Source organism: Carcharhinus amblyrhynchos, chromosome 13, assembly GCF_965287045.1.
Source record: "Carcharhinus amblyrhynchos chromosome 13, sCarAmb.v2.hapA, whole genome shotgun sequence".
Classification (NCBI taxonomy): domain Eukaryota; kingdom Metazoa; phylum Chordata; class Chondrichthyes; order Carcharhiniformes; family Carcharhinidae; genus Carcharhinus; species Carcharhinus amblyrhynchos.
The window spans coordinates 58,259,189-58,282,314 of NC_137336.1; the positions used below are offsets into that span (position 1 = coordinate 58,259,189).

The 23,126-nt window shown below is 43.2% G+C and overlaps 1 protein-coding gene across 1 annotated transcript in view; it reads right to left on the reverse strand.

Moving 5' to 3' along the window:
- Positions 1–5,818: 5,818 nt before the first annotated feature.
- The window catches only part of LOC145351537 (M-phase inducer phosphatase 1-B-like), a 32,104-nt gene continuing 14,796 nt past the window's right edge, over positions 5,819–23,126 (reverse strand). The window contains exons 9-15 of the mRNA XM_080201132.1: positions 21,041–21,232; positions 19,271–19,360; positions 15,873–15,935; positions 14,070–14,168; positions 11,666–11,799; positions 9,845–9,956; positions 5,819–6,750 (exon numbers count right to left, since the gene is read on the reverse strand). Coding sequence (XP_080057258.1) covers positions 6,610–6,750; positions 9,845–9,956; positions 11,666–11,799; positions 14,070–14,168; positions 15,873–15,935; positions 19,271–19,360; positions 21,041–21,232 — 831 coding nt within the window. The 3' untranslated portion in view covers positions 5,819–6,609. The remainder of the gene's footprint in view (positions 6,751–9,844; positions 9,957–11,665; positions 11,800–14,069; positions 14,169–15,872; positions 15,936–19,270; positions 19,361–21,040; positions 21,233–23,126) is intronic.

Below are 23,126 nucleotides of genomic sequence, written 5' to 3' on the forward strand. Positions count from 1 at the left end.
GACAGGTGACACAGCACTTCAGGCATCGGGCCTGTGGTACAGGCCCCCTACTCCAGTGGGTATGCAGATTACTCCAGAGGACAACACAGCAGCCCTTCACCCACAGAACACACCAGGTCACACATATTAAGGGCACTGGCCAGAATAAGAGTACATCATCTACTGGCATAACCACATGCTCAGGGCACAATAGCAAACCATACAGGAGTCTGCAGGACTTTATTAGCACTTAGAACTGCGTTTCGCATTTCAGATTTCAACAACAAAAAGGAAAAAGAGGGAGAATGGGCGAGGGCTATGCACCAGCTGCAATGACTTGATCTGTGTTTCACTGTATATGTAAATAGTTACATATTGTTAGCTCATTGAACTTGTATGTCACATAGTATGTACACTATGCCTGTACATAATTTCTTATTGCACGTGCAATCTACATTTTCCCTGTTGAGTTGCAACACTTAGCAGTATGAAATGTAGCAGAGTGGTCACATGAGAACGCAGCTATAAAGATGTCATATGGTAGTAGCACATATCGAAGGAATTGCTAAGCTAGTGACAAGATATTCTTTGTTGAAAGTCCTTGCTGTCAGGATTCAGGAACCTACACAATTTACAAGTGCCATCTGTAGTAGACAAACTAAAGAAAAATCTCACTATCCCAGCCCCAATCTGACAGATTTGAAAATTGCAAACCAAGTTCTCAGATGCCAACACCCTCTGCACTGTTTACTTATAAAAGTACATTTTAATGCTATACATCAGTGCAAAAACTGGAGTACAACATGAAAACCAATACTGCACACAGCAGGAATAAAGAGTTAGCAACATGGTAATATATAGTTCACAATGAAATTTTAATACATTTGGAATAAGATGTCCACTCCACTTCAGATATAGGTTTCCCTTTCTCTTTAGTCACTTCTAGCTTCACATTAACTGCGTCATCACATGTATGTTTGAAAACACCAGGTTGGGTAAGATGAGCTGCTCCATTGTTCCTGCCCCACATTCAATGCCGGGAACATTGAGGCTAAACATTTCCAGGAGCAATAAGGTGGTTAAAAAGAAAAACGTGAAACCACCTGTAGGTGAGCAAAACGAGTAAATCCTCCTTCACTGGCTTTACATCCACTCCACAGCCGTCACCATCCCTCAGCTGAAATAAACTCAGTGGCAAGGAGCAGGAGAGTGGAGATGAGACAAATTATGTTCTTGAAGTGATTTTCTGTAATAATGCGCATTAAAACTCACTATCGAAACGAAACAGACTCACTGTTAAATGCTCAGATTTTATTGCAGTGTTGGATTAAAATGTATTACTGTCCCTAGGCAGCAACTTACATTTAGATTAAAATGGTTTACACACAGATATAGAATTGAATTACCAGCAGGCATTTGGTGCTCTAATGGGCTCAGTATTGCATCAAACAGGAACATTGGAGATTAGGAGTTTGTTATTTCAAAGGCAGTGAAAATTAAAATGAAGGCTTAAAAATAAACTTTGATGACTTCTCTAAGCAAGATCAACAAAAGTGATGTTGACTTATAAAAATACATTTTAAGACTACGCTATACATCAGTGTAAAAACTGGAGAACTACATAAAAACCGGAGTACTACATAAAAACCAACACTGCACAGGCAGGAATATTACGGAGTTAGCAACAGTTGACTTTAAACCTTTAGTACATTTGGAATAAGTTGTTCACTCCATTTCAGATAAGCATGTCCTTTCCTTTAAAAAAAAGTAAAAAAGGCATTGTTCGGATGATGGTAATCACCCAAATACAGACAAATAAGAGACTACATGATAGTTGTCTTCAATTTTGGTTGAGTAGGTTGATCTTCGGAGCGGCAAACTCATTATTTTTTGGGCTAGAGGGGTTTGGGTTATGGATGACAGGAGACAATTATCTGTATTCAATAGCTTTCGAACTATCGGTGGCCCACCAGAACATTCTGGAGACTCAACGCCCGCTTTGACCCTGATCCAGCTGTTTCACGAATGGCACTTTCTCTGTTTGAAGACAACGCAGACAGGCCTATTTTACTAGCTCTCCTCCAGCTTTGAAAAACAAAAACACATTCTGAAAACTGCCCAATCACACAGAAGCAGCGAGGTGGACCTAAGAGACGGGAACTGTCCCTCTCCCATTCCCCAAGCAACCTCAAAACATCCACACAATCTCAGGAGCAATGCATTTGGGTAGACCCCTCTCTAACCACAAAGCATAGAAAAATGGAATAAGATATCATGGATGCAAATACTATTGCAAGAAATACTTGGAACACTGGGCTGCAATTGAAAGTCAGCAATGCAACGTTGAACGATTAATGTCCCATGGTACCAATAAGTAGCGCCCAATCAGGATGTGATTAAGTCGTTATTGATTTCGGGGCAAAAAGAGATCTTAGTCTCTTTAATAGAAATCTAATCATTGCCATGTGAGGGAGTATTTTAATCACATGAGCTAGATCCAAGTCATGTGGAATGGCAATTATAAGACAGATGGCCTGAAGCGGTTCAAGGAGATGATTCATTACCACCATCAAGGGCAATTAGGGATGGGTAATAAAAGCTGGACTATCCAGCAATGTCCATAACTCCTGAAAGAATAAATTTAAAAAATATTTGGATCATCTCGCAGTTTGAACTTTACCAACTATTTTTGCCCCTCCTTCCAAACTCTCAGCACACCAAGATCAAGCGGCAGTCTGTGTCCCAGTTTAGGAACTGCTCAGGTTGGGTTCTTTGTTTACAGTTAGCTCCACTTTGAAAGCATGATGAATGTTAATCTGACAGCACAGCTACACCACTGGCTGAACATGAATATTCGCAGCCAAGAGTGACTTACTGGAAACTAACTGCTGCTCAATCACCAGCTCTTAAACTCGGAGGCTCTCAGTAGGTGAATGCAGCTCTTGCTATGGCGAACATTAATAAAATTGCCACGGTGAAGGAATGCATCATTCATCACTAACATTGAAGAACACAGTCTTGCTTTAAATTTGATGGTTTGTTATCCAATTAGCTCAAGGCTGAAGATGATTGACAGTCTCTTGTGTCCATGATGGCCAGATTCTAATTAATTCAAATCCAACCCATATTTACCCATGGCCAGAATCATGTATGAAGGACTCAGAATGATGGTCTCTGGTTCCTTTACTGGTTGATGGCTTAGGTGAAAGAATGGAGGGGGATTTTTAAATTGTTTAAGTAAAGCAAATAATATCTTTTATAGAAAGAAATGCAGTTAAAAGATTGCGAGATAGATTCTCGTAGCTATGATATACTGGAACGTTATGCTAACTGCATTTGCAAGCATCTAATGTGGTTTTCTTACAAATGAAAACCAATATAGAGAAAAATTATCAACGGTATTTGCATTCACCACAAACTTCACCATTGCCTGGGTGAAGACACCTTATCACAATCTAATTGACGAGTTTTTTCCAAACTGGTTAGTCAAGAGCAACATCTGCTTTTCTGATTAATTTTCTCAATGTCCTTCTAGTCATCTTTAAAAAATGACAATATATAGCTATCTCTCAAAAAAAAAGGAGATATCAAATTATTTAATACCTTTAAAAACATTTATATTAGGTCTAGTTTTTTTTTCTTGGATTAAAAATTCATTCAGGGCAAAAAGGGGCTCCTGAACAGCAGTTTCAGCAGAACAGAAATAATTTACCCGTCACCAAACTGGAAGCAAAAGGTTACGAGGGGTCAAGCATAATACATAAAAGCTGGACCCATTCAAAAGTCCCGGATAATGTAGGGGGAAAAAAATATAGCTTCCTGAAATACCTAGTTCTTCCCGTTTAAAAATAATCATCACGTTCTGCCCCTGTTAGCTGAAGCAGAAACGGGACCTCTAGGATTGGCCTGAACTTTGAGATGGAGTCATCAGGGTATTGGGAAAGCCAGCCAGCGTGCTATTCATAATCTTCGTCCATTACTCTTACAAAAACTTGCATCAATGGACAACAGATGAAGGCAGGGTCAAACTTGATGCAAGTTTAGACAATAATTGTGGACAGGCTATTCAACTGCATTGACTTTGTGCTGGCATCCACAGTTGAATAGTTAACAGCACCTTTGTCAATACTGAGAAAGGGAGAAAGGATACTTGGATGAGGGCAGCACAGAACTTTTCCCAAGGGTCAGCAACTTTGGAAGCAAAGGACTGGAAAAACTGGTTTCTGTTGCTGATTTTTTTACTGTAACTACTTTTGCATTTTGTTAATATTCGGGATCTGTAAGCAGGTCCTCTTTAGTATAAAAAAGCCCTATGTATGGGAATCAGCATTTTAGCAATTACATTACTATTTAAATGGCTGAAGCCAGCATGATGCTCAATACAGATACCTGATGATGCAGTGTTTCATATCAGTGACCTACAGTTTGCTAATATACTAAGATGGAGTTTCTTGATGACCCAATGAGCAAAGACATCACTTGGCATTGTACCAGAACGGTTGCGTTTCCATTCCTTCTGTGGCAAAGGGTCATTTCAAGAGAGCTGATCTCAGCCAAGCCAGCACTACACTTAGAATCATAGCCTCCTGGCAGTGCAGAAGGAGGCCATTCGGCCCATTGAGCCTACACCGACAGCAATCCCACCCAGGCCCTATCCCTATAACCCCATGTAAAATTTTTACCTGGTTAATTACCCTGACAGTAAGGGGTAATTTAGCATGGCCAACCAACCCAACCCACATGGATCTGGAGTGTGGAAGGAAACCGGAACACCTGAAGGAAACCCACGCTGACACGGAGAGAAAATGCAAACTGCACACAGTCACCCAAAGTCAGGAATCAAATCCAGGTCCCTGGCACTATGAAGCAGCAATGCTAACCACTGTGCCATCCACTTGGGGAGGACTTGGGGAAGACACATTGTACAGTTCATTGCTCAGTACTATCCAATGACCCCTGCTGCAACACAGACATCAGGCAAGATCAGGATCAGGCCTTATCACTGTGATGTCCTTCAGAGTCAAACAACATATTGATACCTGTTGAGTAAATCTATCACAGCACAAGTGTCAGCAATGCTACTTTGCTGTATAAACTCAACAGGTCTGGCAGCATCTGTGGAGAGAGAAACAGAGTGAACTTTTCAGGTCTGTTCTGATGAAAGGTCGCAAGACCTTAAACAGGTTCCATCAGACTTACTATTTCCAAACCCTTACTTTTGTTTCTGCTCCTGGTCTTGTGCATCATGGTAGAGTATTCTTCCTCAGACCATCTCTTCACATTTCAACAGAGGCTTGATATAGAAAATAGCTGGTTTGGCAACAGCATGTTATAGAGGAAAGTAGAGCAGCCCAAATGTGAATGCATTCAAACCTGGTCAACGCTCATGGTATTACATTCACATCTATGGCTGACATTCAGCTACATACTAACGCAGAATAAAACTGCGTCCTCGATCTCAAAGTTATTGACTGACCAATACATCAAGGACTGCACTGTGGCACAATGGTATCAGCATCAGGGTTCAATTCCAGTCTCAGGTCACTGTCTGTGCAGAGTTGCACATTCTCCCTGAGTCTGCGTGGGTTTCCTCCGGGTACTCTGATTCTCTCCCACAGTCCAAAGACGTGCGGGTTAGGTTGATTGGCCATGCTAAATTGACCGAGTGTCAGGGTCATTATCTGATAAATATGGGGGGGTTATGGGAACAGGGTCTGGGTGAGATTGTGGCTGGTGCAGGCTGAATGGCCTCCTTCTGCACTGTAGGGATTCTATAAACACTGGCTCTCAGACAACTAAAAGATTCACAGACTAAATCACCAGCTAGCAGTCACTCCCTTCTTCAGATCTACACTTTAATCTTAATCTCAATTCAATTTACAATTCGCAGCAGCATTTCTAGACACGGCCTCATTAGCTGAAAGGGAGGGTTGGGGCCAGGTACCTCATGCAGTTGTTCTTCAGAAGTGTCACTTGATCATTTCACCAAACTGCTTGAAACACTACAGGCAACAACAACAAAAAAAAAAGTTTCACCTATCTGTCCATAGTGCAGAGAAAGGGGCATTTAACTCTCACTTTTAGTTCTCCTGACTGCGCAAGACAAGTGTGTGATGGAAGATGGATGAGGTGGACAGACTGACATTCTCCCAAGTTTCTACCAATTGACTACAAGATTGGGAATGCATAGCACAAAGGACTGACAGGAGCAGTGTGTCAGCTGTCAGTCAGCGAGGCAGTAAACTGATAAAACCAGTGATCTGTGCTGCCTGCCCATCAATGCCAATGTTGGGTGGGTGGAGGGACAGAGGAGGATGTCAGAAAGTTAAATGAATTCTCAAAAAACAGGAAGCGGCTTCTATTAAATTAAGACTGTTATCCTTAAAATAAATTCTTCAAAAAAATATAGAGGCTAAAAACAACCTCGTTGCATTCTAGATTGATTTTGTTTCAGTTCTACATAAAGAATTGTCTTTGTGCTTTCTACTGTTGCAACATTTCAAGATTCGGTTGGAAGCTGAACATTTCTCTGCTACATTATGAGCATAGTGGAGTTGGAACATTCCAGAATAGCTTGTCGTCATGTTTGAGATAAAAGATTAAATAGAGAGCGTTCCATTGCCTTTTTCCTCACACCTTCCTCAATCTTGAGATCAGGTCCCATCTCCGACGCTCTCCTGCCCAGGATTTGCTCTTCTTCCGCAACTTCAACAGCTCCTCCTGGAAGTCTTCATGATCCATGGGGCAATACTTAGGTGGGTCACAGTAATTCTGCAGTATAGCAAATCAAAACAATAAAAAAAAACAGACAATAATTCTGGAAGGGACCATACTCTACAGAGTCAGCTCATGATGAGACAGATCACCAAGACATCATTAATATTTCTGATCAAATCCCTGCTCCAACACCCAACAAACCCCAACATGAAGGCAATGCTTCTTCAAGAGAGGAAGCATTCCATTCAGCACTTCTAGCAATGAGGTTCTCAGGGGATGAGCTCTAATTAAAGGCTTGCTCAGAGTAGTGGGCGAGAAGAGGATTGGGAGAGGTTTAAATGTCAACAAAGATTGACAAAGAAGTTGATTAAGAAGGGTAGGAGAAACTATGAAGCTGGGCTAGCGCTTAATATAAAAAAGGATAGCAAGAGTTTTTATAAATATATAAAAAGGAAGAGGCTGGCTAGGGTGAACGTTGGTCCCTTAGAGGATGAGAAGGGGGACTTAGTGGTAGGGGATGGGGATATGGCTGAGGTCTTGAGTAACTTTTTTGTTTCGGTCTTCACGGAGGAGGACGTGAATAATTTGCCGGATGTTAGAGATGGAAAGGTGGTAGGACTGGAGGGTCTCGATGACATTACTGTTACTAGAGAGGTGGTGCTCGACAGACTGGAGGGGCTGATTGTGGACAAGTCCCCAGGACCGGATGGAATGCATCCGAGGGTCCTGAAAGAAATGGCGGAGGTGATAGTGGATGCCTTGGTGGTTATTTTCCAGACGTCGCTGGATTCCGGGGAAGTGCCGGAAGATTGGAAAAGGGCTAATGTTACGCCGTTGTTTAAGAAGGGTGCCAGGCAAAAGGCGGGGAATTATAGGCCTGTTAGTTTAACGTCTGTTGTAGGTAAGATGTTAGAATCCGTCATCAAGGAGGAAATAGTGAGGCATCTTGAGAGGAATTGCGTGATAGAGCAGACGCAGCACGGTTTCCTTAAAGGGAAGTCGTGTCTGACAAATTTACTGGAGTTCTATGAGGATGTGTCTAGGGCGGTGGATAGAGGAGAGCCTGTGGATGTGGTCTTTCTGGATTTTCAGAAGGCGTTTGACAAGGTACCTCACAAGAGGTTATTACAGAAGGTCAGGGGGCATGAAGTTGGGGGTAGGGTGTTAGCGTGGATAGAGGACTGGTTGTCAAATAGGAGGCAGAGAGTGGGGGTCAATGGGTGCTATTCAGATTGGCGGATGGTGACTAGTGGAGTGCCCCAGGGGTCGGTGCTGGGGCCTCAGCTTTTTACCATTTATATAGATGATCTGGAGGAGGGAACCGAGTGTAGGGTGTCGAAATTTGCTGATGACACCAAAATTGGAGGAAAGGCAAATTGTGCGGAGGGTGGGGAGAGTCTACAGAAGGATCTAGATAGGCTGGGCGAATGGGCCAGGAAATGGCAAATGGAATTTAATGTTGGCAAGTGCGAGGTGGTCCACTTTGGTAGGAATAATGGTAGGAAGGATTATTACTTACGTGGAGAAAAACTGCAGCAGGCAACGGTGCAGAGGGACCTCGGGGTCCTTGTGCATGAGTCGCAAAAACCCAGCTTGCAGGTGCAGCAGGTGGTCAGGAAGGCGAATGGGATGCTGGCCTTCATTGCGAGGGGGATTGAATATAAAAGTAGGGAGGTCTTGCTGCGGCTGTATAGGGCATTGGTGAGGCCGCAGCTGGAATACTGTGTGCAGTTTTGGGCGCCGTACTTACGCAAGGATATTTTAGCCTTGGAGGGAGTGCAGAGGAGGTTTACTAGGCTGATGCCGGAGTTGAGGGGGTTGAGCTATGAGGAGAGGCTGAATAGATTAGGCTTGTACTCGTTAGAGTTTAGAAGAATGAGGGGAGATCTCATTGAGACGTATAAGATGATGAATGGGATGGATAGGATAGAGGTGGAGAGACTCTTCCCGCTCAGAAAGGATAGTAGGACTAGGGGGCATAGCCTCAAGATAAAGGGGGGGCGGTTTAGAACAGAGTTGAGGAGGAACTTCTTCACTCAAAGGGTGGTGAATCTCTGGAATTCTCTGCCCGTTGAAGTGGTGGAGGCTGCCTCGCTAAATATTTTTAAGACGCAGGTTGATGGGTTTTTGATGAGAGAGGGGATTAAGGGTTATGGGGAGAGGGCGGGAATGTGGAACTGAGCCACGACAGATCAGCCATGATCTTATTGAATGGCGGGGCAGGCTCAAAGGGCTAGTTGGCCTACTCCTGCTCCTATTTCTTATGTTCTTATTCCCAGTAGAAAAATCAACAGAACAATTGCATTTTTCCTGGATGTTTACATTTGAGTAAGCATAGAGGCTTACGGCATGGAAACAGACCCTTTGGCCAGCTTCTCCATGCCACTCAGTTTTTTTTTAAACCACTAAGCTAGAGTCAATTGCTCACATTTGACCCACATCACTCTATACCCATCATACCCATGTAAGGGTCTAAAAGCACATTGAAAAAAATCACAATAGCCATGATACCATAAAGATCCTCCTACTCAGGAACCTTTGAAGTACTTATCAAAAAAATGCACATTTTTAAAATCTTTTTATCAGACCAAGTAGTGTAAATGATCTTTATGAAGCTTTTTCAAGTCAACCTGAATTTTTATGCACCTGTCTCTAAAGGTCCAGGCAATTTACCAAGTTCTCCTGAAAACACAAATCAGTGCCGGTCATGGGATGCTGATGGCAAAAGGGCAGAGACTGGAAGACTGATTTGTTGACAATTTTATAGGGAGTTGTGCTGGTGGTGCATTATTCCTCATCCCCATGTTACAGAGATCGTGAATAGGATGGAATAGACTAAGAGCCAAAGTCAACAAAGAGCATTGCATGGTGACAGGATTAACCTAATTTATTGCATTTCCACTTTGTGGCTAACTACTGGAATCCAAGTTAATTGTAGTCATGGGGGAATGGGGAGGAGTGGCAGAGGGTAGGAAGAGTGCCAATCAGAATTCACCTTTTAATAAAACAAAGTTGCTCAGGAGGCCGCGAGAACTCCCTACTTTTCTTTAATTAGTGAACAAAATCTCAAACTCAAGCTTCCGCTCAAACCAGCAAGGTCCAAAGCTCGAGTCACATTCATTCAGAGAGATGACAAGCTATTTCTTACCGTGAACTGGGGAAAGAAAGCCTTATACCCTCCTTTCAGGATGTAGAGCTCTGGATAGTATAGATTCGGATACTCATTCATACTTCTGTCCTCCTGCCGCAACAGGCGACACCTTAGATGAAGCAGACAGATAGGTAAGTTCAGTGCCTATATAAAACTTCACAACTTGTGAATTAGTTCATTTAAATTTTCTATGGGGATGTGTCTTTTGCCCACTTCTCCTTTGGTGAAGCTAATGATTAACAATATGGTATAGTTCCATAGGTGCTGATAAACCTCCAGTGCACTGAGTTTGACAGAACAGAATCAGGCCATCGACTGACCAGATATCTACAGTACCTTCCCTTCAGAGTCTAGACAGTGAATTCCACCTTTTTTCGAACTTTGGATCCAAGCCTGGTCTAACCCACAACCCAAATCCACATTCCTGCTATCCAGTAGGAATCAGGATCATATTTCGGACATGACTCAGCAAGTAGAGCTTTCACCGAGTCATAAAATTGTGGGTCCAAATTTCTTTCCAGAGAAAATCTAAACCAACTCTCCAGTGCAGTACTGAGAGAGTGCTGCACCATCAGAAATGCAGTCTTTTAGATGAAACGTTAAACTAAAGCACCATTTGCATTGAGGTGAATGAAAAAATCTTATGGTACTATTTTAAAGAAGAGCTAGGAGTTATAAGCAGCATCCCTTAATCAACACCAGAAAATCAGATTATCTAGCCATTATCAATTGTATGTGGGAGTTGCTGTTCCCAAACTGGCTGCCATGATTCCTACATTACAACAGTGGCAATACTTCAAAGGCTACACTACGAAAGTATTTCATGCTTACGGATCTTGTGAAAAGCAGGATATAAATATATACTTTTTTTGCAGAACCATCACAAGTTTTCCCTCTTCTTGATCCAGAAATTTAAAAGCAGGTTAAACCTAGGTCACTATTGGTTTCTAGGCCTCAGACACACATTAGGTAGTGCCCACAATTGCCAAGCAATAGGGGAAAGAGCTGGCAATCACAACTGCTAAGTAATCAGGAAAGACCCTGAATCATGACCACCAAGCAATGGAACTCGCAACCAGAAAGCAATTGGGGCAGGAACCCACAACCTCCAAGCAATGGGAGAAGACCCTGAAACCACAACCATAAAGCAACAGGGAAGAACTCGCAACCTCCAAGCAATCGGGGAAGATCCCAAAATCACAACTGCCAAGCAATGGGAGAAGACCCCACAAAAACAAAGGGGAAAGAGCTACAGGAGGCTTAAAAGGGATTTCTTCAAATTTTCTGGTGAAATATTAAACAAATTTTCTTCACCAATCCTTGCTCTTAACTGAGTTTCCATCTTCTGTCTTGTAATGTCCACCTTACATCTTATCACTGACCCTAATGCATGGCCTTTCCTGACTGTACCACTGAGAATATCTCGTGATGCTGGCTATAGTATCATAACAGTAACTATATTATAATGTATGTTTCCATATTTACATTGACTCCATCTCCCACCCTCCCATACTTGGGACAAGATTGAAAATACCAAAACTTATTTTACAGAGAATGCTCTTTAAAAGCACCTGCAAGAGGAAAATCACGCCTTCCAAGCCACATTAAATATTAGAGTATGTGGCTCAGATTGTGCCAGTTAGGTCCCTGTTAAAGAGGCTAGCTCACCAAATTACACAAGTCAATTTTCTGCTAAGGTTTCATTTCAGTTCTAGGTGCTGAAAGACTGTTCGTAACTGTGCCTAGTCCCTTTGCAACATTCAACGTAAATCAAATATCTTTTCAATGGAGGTTAAGAAAATAATTCTTGCAACTCACATCTTTGGTCCTCGCTCTGATGAAAACTCACAGTGGAAAATGATGATCAATCTCTTGTCCTTGGATTTGGGAACAAAGGGTTCTTTTAGGAAATAGTCAATGGCATCATCTGCTTTGTGAAGGTTCAGGGCACCCTTGGAAAGTAGGAGAAGCGACAAGAATATCAGCTTGGTTAGTGAGTTAGCAAGATTAGTTAGAACTAGAAACATGTTAATGGCAAATTTAAGAGTGTTCTTTGAGAATGCATCAACTAGAGTGGACAGAGGTGAACCAATTAATGTTGTATGTTTGGATTTTCCAAAGGCATTTGATATGATGCCACACAAACAACAGGATGGTGTTGGAGGTAATATTCTGATATGCAACAAGGATGAGCTAACTAACAGGAAACAGAGTAGCGATCAAGGAGTCTTTCTCAGGAATGCCACAGGAGTCAGTGCTGGGATCACACCTCTTCCTTCCTCTGAATCATTAATAGATATTAATAATTTAGAGGAAGGAACAAAGTTTACCATAGCCAAATTTACAGATGATACAAAGGTGAGAGGGAAGCCAAATTTTAAGTAGTCCATAAATAGAGGGATATTGACAGATTAAGCAAGTGGGCATAAAATTGGCAAACGGAATTCAATATGGGAAAATGTGAGACTGTTCATTTCAGAAGAATGAGAAGGCGGATTATCTAAATAGAGAGCGACTGCAGAAAGTTGCAGCACAAAGGGACTTGAGGGTGGGGGAGTCCTTTTTCATGAAATGAGGAAAGCTAGCATATAGGAGAAGGTAATAGGGAAGGCAAATGGAACACTGGCTTTTATTTCAAGGGGACTGGAATATAAAAATAAATAGGTGTTACTGCAACTGTACCAGGTATTAGTGAAATCACATTTAGAATACTGTGTACAGTTTTGGTTCTCTTCTTTAAAAGGAGAAATATTTTATCATTGGAAGCAGTACAGAGAAGGTTCACTAGGATGATCCCAGGAATGGAGGGATTGTCATATGAGGAAAGATTAAACAAGTTGGGTCTGTGCTTCCTGGAGTTCAGAATGAGAGATGATATGAACTGAAAGATCCAAGATTCTTGTATTTTTATCAGGGTAAATGTTGGGAGGATGTGTCCACTCATGGGAGTGTGTAGGACCAGAGGGCATAATCGCAGGATAAGGAAGTACTCATTTCAGATGGATTTGAGGAAGAATTTATTCTGACAAATCTTTGGAACACTTTACCCCAAGAAACTGTGGAGGGAGAGTCCTTGAAGGTTTTCAAGGCTGAGATTGAGAGACTTTTAAATTGGCTGGGGAATTAAGAATTACAGTGATAATGCAGGAAAGTGGACTTAGTGATGTTAAATCAGCCACGATCTTATTAAATGGCAGAGCAGGCCATGACATGCTCCTATTCCTATTTCTTATGGTCTTACTATTCCTAGACTGGGACTTTTCTACCAATTGCAAAAACGTAATTGCAAAATACAGCTGTTGATGAGAAGCAGCACTTTTGCAATGAATTTGGATCCTCGCACAACTGTATATTTATTCAGAGCTCTGAACATGCTCAGAGTTCAAATTAGGCAGGTCAGGGAGTAGACACTAGCTGCACAGAGCTCCCATTCAAAGAATGCTGGCTGGGCTGACACTTATTGCACATCCCTAATTGCCCTCAAGAGGTTATTAAGTTATTTGGTTATTTGCAGAGACTATTTCCTCGGGTAGATGTAGCTGTTACTAGGGGGCATAACTATAAGACTCATGATGGGAGATATAGGAGGGATGTCCGTGGTAGATTCTTTGCTCAGAGAGTGGTTGGGGCGTGGAATGCACTGCCTGCTGTGATAGTGGAGTCGGACACTTTAGGAACTTTCAAACAGTTATTGGATAGGCACATGGAGCACACCAGAATGACAGGGAGTAGGATAGCTTGATCTTGGGTTTGGACATGGCTCGGCACAACATCGAGGGTGGAAGGGACTGTACTGTTCTACGTTCTATGCTAACCACATGCTGTGACTCTGGAGTCACATGTAGGCCAGAGCAGGTAAGGACAGCAGGTTTCCTTCCCTGAAGAACATTAACAAACAAGATGGGTTTTTAACAACAATCGACAATGGTTTCATGGTTTACTTCCATTCCAGACTTTTCAAATTCAAATCAAATTTCACCGTCTGCCGTGGTGGGATTTGAACCTGGGTCCCCAGAGCATTAACCTTGGTCTCTGATTACTAGTCTAGTGACAACACCACTGCGCCACGGCTTCATGTGGCAGGGAGGGAACAAGTATGGAATCAAAAAGAAGGAAGCACTGATTTACAATAGATCAGAGCAGGTTACTTTATTGGGGAACGGTACTCAAAGATAGGATAGAAATAAAAAGAGCTTGATTATTTGGTATCTACTGGACTCACCTGGATATGCCCCCCTTTAAACTCATAAGGGTAACGACAGTCAACAATATAGACTCCTTCCAAAAGATGGTCATATTCTCCATGCAGCACCTTAGCCATCTGTAAAACAAAAGTCAGTTTTTACAGCATACACCCACTATGGTTACTTTCTATTCCTGCAATTAAAATAAATAACTTACTGTAACATGGCTGCCAGTTAAGAGGCGAGGGACTGGTTTGTAGCATTCAGTTTCTACACCGCACCTGATTGATCGCTTTTCCCAAAAAACAGGCTTGCATTGACAGAAGGTTGGGAAAAGCAAATCCAGACCTTGGAATGTTGAGTGGAAAATGGAATGTTTCACTGCTGACAACACAATCTCTTGTAGAGAACCAGCAGACTAGATGAGCCAAATGGCTTCCTGTGCTGCAACCATTTTATGATCTTTGTGCCAGTAAATGGCTGTCTAAAATACAATGCTGCTGGATAAAGGCACTTTACAAAGAGGAAGCAGCAAGGGGGAAAATCAGCGATACTAATAAATACATATGCATGATAGTATCAGTACCTTTTTCCAAAAATCAGTACTGGGTCACAGGCTGACCAAGAATTTCAGCGAGCTGCCTTGATTGTGAAAAAGTGATTGATGGTTCATACACAAATGATTGGAATTATGCCAGTGCATTGCAACAAGCCACCACTACTTCAGTGTTAAGGTTTACCACCAACATGGAGGATAGACAGAAAACCTGGCAGGGATTTGGACATGTCCTGCTGTGATCGGTACTCTGCTGCCAACATATGGAATTGCCTCAACAATTAAGGATGGCATGGTGGCGCAGTGATTAGCACTGCTGCCTCATAGCACCAAGGACCTGGGTTCGATTCCTGGCCTTGGGTCACTGTCTGAGCACATTCTCCCTGTGTCTGTGTGGGTTTCCTCCAGGTGCTCTGGTTTCCTCCCAGGGATAGGTGGGTTAGGTGGATTGACCATGCCAAATTGTCCCTTACTGTCAGGGGCACTAGGTAGGGTAAATGCATTGGGCTATGGGGGTAGAGCCTGGGTAGGATTGTGGTCAGCAGACTCGATGGGTCGAATGGCCTCATTCTGCACTGTAGGGTTCTTTCCCTATGTCTATCCACAGCCCCAACTCTACCAATGCATTTGAGTAACATTATTTCAGTCAGAGGCAACAACTTTGAGAAGTGAGGCATACCGGCCTGCTCCCAGACCATCACCCACTCAGTTCCATAGCTGGTCACTCAGAGCAGGTTTCAGTCACGCTCTGTAGGGGACATCACATTATTGTGCCTCTCCTCATTGGCAGCAGGAAATATTCATGCAATGGTCTTAACATAGTGACAGTGTATCTCAAAGGCGGCACAGCGGTTAGCACTGCTGTCTCGCAGCACCAGGGACTTGGATTCAATTCCAGCCTTGGGTGACTGTGTGGAGTTTGCACGTTCTCCCAGTGCCGGCTTGAGTTTCCTCCAGGTGCTGCAGTTTCCTCCCACAATCAAAAGATGTGCAGGTTAAGTGGATTGGCCATGCTAAATTGCCCCTTAGCGTCCCAAGATGTGCAGGTTGTATGGTATGTATGCAGCTATGGTAAGTATGTGGGGTTACTGGGATAGGGTAGGGGAAGAGGGTAAGATACTCTGTCACAGAATTGGTGCAAACTTGATGGGCCAAATAGCCTCTTGCACTGTTGGAATTCTGGTAAATTCTGAGAAAGGCTCTCTTCTCAATACAAGTTTGACTCCTGCTCTGCACGTAGCTCATTTTTTTGAGCAGCCAGCCCGGGATAATCAGCAGGACTCACCGTTTCCGAGGTGATGTACTTCAAATCCTCATGCTTGCCCATTATTGTGGGCAATGCATATACCTGTCAAAAAAAAAAATAAAGCATTAGTACCAGAGCAAGTACCTCAGACACAGGGCAGACTTTCAACGTCACATCAGCCAGTCCACGTAGGGGAAAAATCTCATTACCAACACTGCCCCTCAGATAGTACAAGAGAATCATATGCAGACGGAACCACACGATTATTTAACACAACTAAATGTTCCAAAGGCTTTACCAAGGCTTGGCAACAGACATTGATTGGAACTTCTTTTCATGGGGTATGGGCGTTTTGGCTATGCTGTTGGCCATTCCCAATTGTCCTGAAGATGTTGGTGTACTGCCTTCTTCAATCCCTGCAGTCCATGTGATGTATGTACATCCACGGTATTGTTAGGGAGGGAGGGAGGGTGACCCAGCAACAATGAAGGGATGGTAATGTTGTTCTAAGTCAGGACGGTGTGTGACTCAGACGGGTGGTTCAACTGGGGACATAGGAACTGGAGCCAGAAGTTCCACAAATCAATTAAGTCATGCACTGCAGCTCCATTTACCCACTTCTGAATCCTGTCCCCACCTAATAATCTGTCAATCTCAATCTTGGAAATTGCAGTTGATCCTGAAGCACTCAGTCCTTCAGTGGAGAGAGAACGAGCGAGCAGGAGAACTGTAGATTACTGGGAGTGGGAAGAAGAGCTATCCAATATCACTCCCTGAATGGTTTCACTCTTAAAATTTAAGATCATGGTGGGATTTTCCATACCCCCCCCCCCGCCCCCCACAGTATGTTTCATAGTGGCAGACACGGCCTGCCATGAGCAGACAGCAGAATCTTCTGGTCCTGCCGTTGTCAATGTAGTCTCCAGTTGTACGAATCCTCCGCCCCAGGAAACCTGCGGCAAGGCATATGCAACGGTTCCCTTACATCTGCTGTCCTTGTTCTCCAAGGCGGTAGAGGCAATGGATTTGGATGGTTCTGGTGAAGGAGGATTGGCGAGTTGCAGCAGTGCACTCGTAGATGGTACACAATGCTGCCATTGTACCTCAGTACAGGAAGGAATGAATGCTCAAGGTGGTGAGTGAGGTGTCAATCAAGCAGGCTCCTTTGTCCTGAGTACTGTCAAGCTTCTGGAGTGTTTTTAGAGCTACATCCTCCCAGGCAAGTTGAGAGTATACCATTATAGTCTTGATATGTGCCAAGTAAATGGTGGACAGGCTTTGGTGAGGAGGGGAGTTACTATCGAGAATATGCAGCTTCTGACTTGCTTTTCAGCCATAGTATTAATAATGGCTGATCCAGTCCCGCTTCTGTTCAACAGTAACCACCCCCCTTGCATATCGATAATGGGGGGATTCAGGTAATGCCATGGGACAGCAATGGGGGATGATTAGAGATGGTTAGATGCTCTCTTGACAGAAATGGTCACTGCCTGGCACTTGTGTGGTGCATATGAATATAGGCTGCTTCAGTATCTGAGAAATGTGGGAAATTTAAGTTTATTTATTAGTGTAACAAGTAGGTTTACATTAACACTGCAATGAAGTTACTTTGAAAATCCCCTAATTGCCACACTCTGGCACTTGTTCGGGTACACTTGGAGAACTTAGCATGGCCAATACCCCTAACCAGCACATCTTTCGGACTGTGGGAGGAAACCCACACAGATACAGAAAGGAAGGACAGACAGTGATTCAAGCCAGGAATCAAACCCAGATCCCTGAGGCTGTGAGACAGCAGTGCTAACCACTGTGCTACCCCCAGTTTGATGTAGTGACCTAAGGAAGGCTTTCCCCTTTCCTTTCTTCTCCCCTGGGGATGAGAAGGGAAGTCATGAACATCCACTTGCACAATTGAGAGTAGGAAACGGGAGTGGGATTGGTCAAAAGGGACAGACTCTGAAGCAGTTTTCAAAAGGCAAGACAGAGTTTCAGGAGACTTTCACACCTCTGAATTACTGTAACTAAAGAGGGAGTCATTGCATCTAAAATCTGGTGTGTGGGATGATTTTCCAATAAGTGTGAAACGTTGAATTTGAAAGAAATTGGTTAGATTGGATTTGGATGTTGACTCACTATTCTGCCTAATCTAGAAATGATTTAAACCAGAAATAACCTACTCTCATTAAGTGTAGCACATAGAAAGATGAGGCACTGCAGTTCAAATGAGTAAAGGCAATGCCTAGATGGCACTAAACCATTCAGCGCAAGATCAGCTCCAGGGTCAATTCCTGAATTGCACTAGCAGCAATTCAGGCAACATTAAGTGACTGCAATGCTTGTGGGTTACAGGGACAGAAAAGAGAATCAGTCAGAGTGCTCTTTTCTGAGGATTCATTTTCAGAGGACTGGCTGCTTCAACTTGGGTTATATTTCCTTGGTTTCAAAGGTTGTAGGGTAATCTGTTGGGACATTTACAATAACAAGATTCAATAGATTGGTGTTAGAGAAACTATTGTCTTCGGTCAGAGAACCAGAATGAGGCGGCATGGGTTGAAATTTTTCAGCTGTTCCCTCTGGTGGAATCTTCAAGTCTTGCCGATGGCATACTATTGCCACGGGTTTCCTGGGAGCAGAGGGTTCATACAACGAGAGACTACATTGACAATGGCAGGACTAGGAGATGCCACTACTGCCAATGGCAGGCTGCCTCCGCCACTATGGGGGTGTGGAAAGTGCCATCATGATCTTAAATTTAAGAATGAAACAATTCCGGAGTAATATCCAGTAGTATTTCTTCCCACTCTCACAGTAATCTAGAGTTCTCTGGCTCGCTCGATCTCTCTTCATTGAGAGACTGGGAGCTTCTGGATCAATTGAAGTTTCCAAGATTGAGATTGACGGATTATTAATAGGTGGCGACAGCATTCAGAAGTGGATAAATAGAGCTGCGGTACAGATTAGCCATGAATAATTGATTTGTGGAACATGCACCTCCTATTCCTATGCCCCCCAGTTGAAATGGGATGTGCAGAAAGGGGTGGCACTGTGGTTAGCACTGCTGCCTCACAGCGCCAGGGACCCAGGTTCAATTCCGGCCTCAGGTCATTGTGTGGAGTTTGCACGTTCTCCCGTGTCTGTGTGGGTTTCCTCCAGGTGCTCTGGTTTCCTCCCACATTGAGGTTAGGGTCTGGGTGGGGTTGTGATCAGTGCAGGCTTGATGGGCCAAATGGCTTCCTTCGGCACTGTAGGGATTCTATGTGCTCTATGTTAATTTCAGTCACCTAACAACACTCGTCACCCTAGCTCCCATTTGATGAGTATCTATCAGAGGGAGGCATGGAGGACCATCTGGCAAATAAACCACATCCAGCAAAAGGCACTGGAAAGACAGGGAGTGAAAACAAACAGATAAATTTCAAAAATGTTGAATATCTGACTTTGGAAAAGTCCCCGATGAGCTCTGTGGAATTTCTCTCCTCATTCAAAACATTGGTCACATCAATATCACAATAGATTGTGGCTCGTCTCTGCAGAGAAAGGAACAAATATTTAACAGTCATTTGGAGAGTTTGCATGAATTTCTTTCTAATCACATTAAATTGGACATAGATTCTGAAGACCACTCCTTGAAGATTAAAAGTCAATTACCAAGAGATGTTCAAAGCCCTGGTCATGCCCCACGCCTCTCCACCTATCCTGCATAAAGAGAGGATTATTGTAACAAAGGCTGAAATATCCACCTCTTAAACAGCAAGGTATGCTGCTATTTCTGCATATAGGCCCAAGGCCCAATGACAATTCCACCTTCTTCACCTTCTCCACAGTCCCCAGAATCAAAGTGAACAAAACCTCTCAGCAGCCCTGGCTCCAGACATCAATAACATAATACTTAAAAGAATCACCAAAGACTAAAGGGAAATAGAACCATAGCCAGTCATTTCAATCACATACAGCAGGGGGAAATTAGCAACAGTTCCACGATTATGGCAGTGCAGTGGCACAGTGGTTAGCATTGTTGGCTCACAGCGCCAGGGACCTGGGTTCAATTCCGGCCATGGGTCACTGAATTTGTGGAGTTTGCACATTCTCCCCAAGTCTGTGTGGGTTTCCTCCAGGTGCTCCATTTCCTCCCACACTCCAAAGATCTGCAGGTTAGGTGGATTGCTCATGCTAAGGGGGATTAGTAGAGTAAATACGTGGAATTACGGCAATAGGGCCTGGGTGGGCCAAATGGCCACCTCCTGGTAACGTAAGGGTTTTATCAAACAAGTCCCATTGTTTTCATGATGATGCTAAATACAATAAAGACTGAGAACAAACAGCACCGCCTGTGATGATTCAAACACGCACCATGCTGAAAACGTTTCCAGAATCTGACTCTTCATTCCCACTCCCCCCTTTCCCATTAATAAGAAAACAATCCTCTCCTTATCCACACAAGAGGACATATAGATATCCCACTCCAGGTTCATGTAATTGACAGCGATATATAATTTGTTTTGTTGGGAGGCAGAAGGGAGAAAATTAATAACATCTGATTGTTCTTGGCTTGCTTTGCAGGGCCTGCTCATCAACACACTGCAGGTGGCTTGTTGAAGATTCATGGTTTAACATGTGGGGAATTCATGGACAATGCAGCATATGAACTAAATGACTCTTTCCTCAACTTCCAAAGTCAATGATGCGGGTGCACCAATTCAATTTGGACCTGTAAGAGGATGAGGAAAGGGGTTCAGGAGTAATTTCTTTAGACGATGGTCAGAATTCTCCGACATTGCCCAAGACTGGGATTCTCTGGTCCTGCTGCAGTGAATGGAGTTTTGGCTGAGCGCCATATTCTCCGTTCTCACGATGGCGAGGCATATGACACCGGAGAATCCCAGTCCATGTCACTGGAGCATGGAATTCTTCGTAGCAGGGTGCAGTTGAAAGGTAGGGCATTTCACCCAAGTCAGGCAACTATTTGAAGCGGATGAATGCACAGTGATGTGGAGGGAGACCAGAGCAGTGTGATCGTAGACTTCCCTCACTAAAAATTTGCAACTTCAAAGTACTACATCACCACCTTGACACAACAACGTTATCAAGAATATGCTCGATCTGGATTGCTCAAGCCAAGATGCAGCAAGTAAACAATAAGCCAAACAGCTTCCCATTTTGCTGTGAACTTCTCTGGTTCTCAATGAACAAGCAGAGGGTTTCATCACCGTGAAGTGGTTTTCCAGCCTCTCCTGATCCTCATCTTTTGAGGAGCCTCCAAAACTCTTCTGTCGCTTTGTCTTCACTGGAGTATTCATTTCCGGAGATCGCTCCAACTTTTTCTTCAGGAGTGGTCTGTGCAACTTCTCTGGCATGGAGGGCGACCGAAACAAGCCTGGTCGACTCTTGCGGACTAGCACCTAAAAACAAAATTTAAAAACAACTGTTTAAAAAAAAAAAGAAATGATTTTGTACATACTAAGCCCCAATCTCTGCAGAGTCTTCCCTGCAAGGAAGCCTTCTATCATTCACCTATCTAACCAGCTCATTATTTCAGAGTTTTTCTCAATTAGATGAATATTTCAACTCTTGAGTTAAACTCTTAACCTCTTTTTAATTAGGGATTAATACAATGTGCGCAGGAACAAGACTCCTCAGTGATTGCCCCCACACACTGTCGGAATTACTGGAGCATCATCAAGGAACAACTGCTAATTAATCCATGACTGTCATCACACCCCAGAGGGAGCGTACAGACGTCATCAAGAGAAATAGCTCATGATGCTACAAAATGCAGAACAATATTGAAACAAAGAACATTTATTATAACAAATAGCCAACAACAGGGAACAACCCTGGGCATGATATCAACAGGAGGCAGAAGCAACTACAATGCTCAGAGTCTCGGTCAATATTTGTGATACACACCAAAACATAAATCATTTCTACTCTTCCCTCGATAAGAATTCCTTTTGACTTTCAGTAAAACACAATCTACTGATTACAGGACCTTGGACCAGCCGCAAGTTCAAATCCCAATGTACCAGCTGTGAAATTTAATTTAATCAATCTGAATTTGTGGGCTGCAACAAGATAAAACAAACATGAAAGTGGTTGGATTGTCATAAAAAACCCAACTGGCTCACTTGTATCCTTCAAGGAGGGGGGATCCTCCACGTCTGCCTGGTCTGGCACACATCTCAGGTTTAATAACTTTAGTGTCAGTCCAAGCCTTCATTCAAAGGTAACACTCTCGCATGCAAGTCAAGAAATTGTGAATTGACATCTCTCTTCAGAGACCTGAGAACACAACCTTCCCGAAATTACTGAGGGGTGAAAGGTGCTTTATTTTGGCTCAGATGTTTAACAGAGGCTTCTTTTGGATGGCATAAAAGATCACACCGCACTGTGGAAGAACAGGGGTTCTCAAAGTGCCCTGGCCGATATTTATTCCTGAATCAATATTATCTGTACTGCCACATTTGCCTTCATTGCAGTGCGTGCACTTCATAGACTCACAAAATGGTTACAGTATAGGCCATTCAGCCCGCTGTGCCCATGACTGTTCTCTGCAGGATCAGTTCAGCCGGTCCCATTCCCTCACCCTCTTCTTATGGCTCTGCCAATTCTCTCCCTTCAGGAGTTTGTCCAATTCACTTTTGGAACCCTGACGGTGCAGCGGAGGCAGTTTCACTCAGGCAGCACATTCCAGGCCCCAAATCATTCACTGTATAAAAAAAATAAATTTCCTCAAAACTATTTGTTCTTTAGGCAATCACGTTAAATCAGTATTCTCTGGTTATTAACCCTTCTGCCAATGGGAACAATTTTTCTCTATCTACTCTGTCTAGACCCCTCATGATATTGTGTTCTTTAACATGTCTAACAAATCTTCTCTCCACGAATGAGAACAACTCCAGCTTCTCCAATCCATTAACATAACTGAAGTCTCTCTTCACTGGAACCATTCCAGCAAGTTCTTCCTCACATGCAGTGCTTAGAAATGAACAGATAAATTATACCTGTGCCCAGATTAATGTTTCACAAAAGTTCATCATAGCTCCCTTATATTTTTCTGATCTGAAGCCGAGGATCTCAAGTGCCTTATTAACCATTTCCATTTTGCCCTGTAATCTTCAACTATTGTATGTATATAACATGTATACCACCTGCTCCCTCTGCCCTTTATTGTACAATGCCTCTCTTTGATCAGCTTAAAAATGCATCACCTCATCATGCACCTGCTACATGTCTGCCCATTCCATCAGCCTGTCTATGTCTTGAAAGTCTTTCATTGTCCTCCTTAGTCTTCAA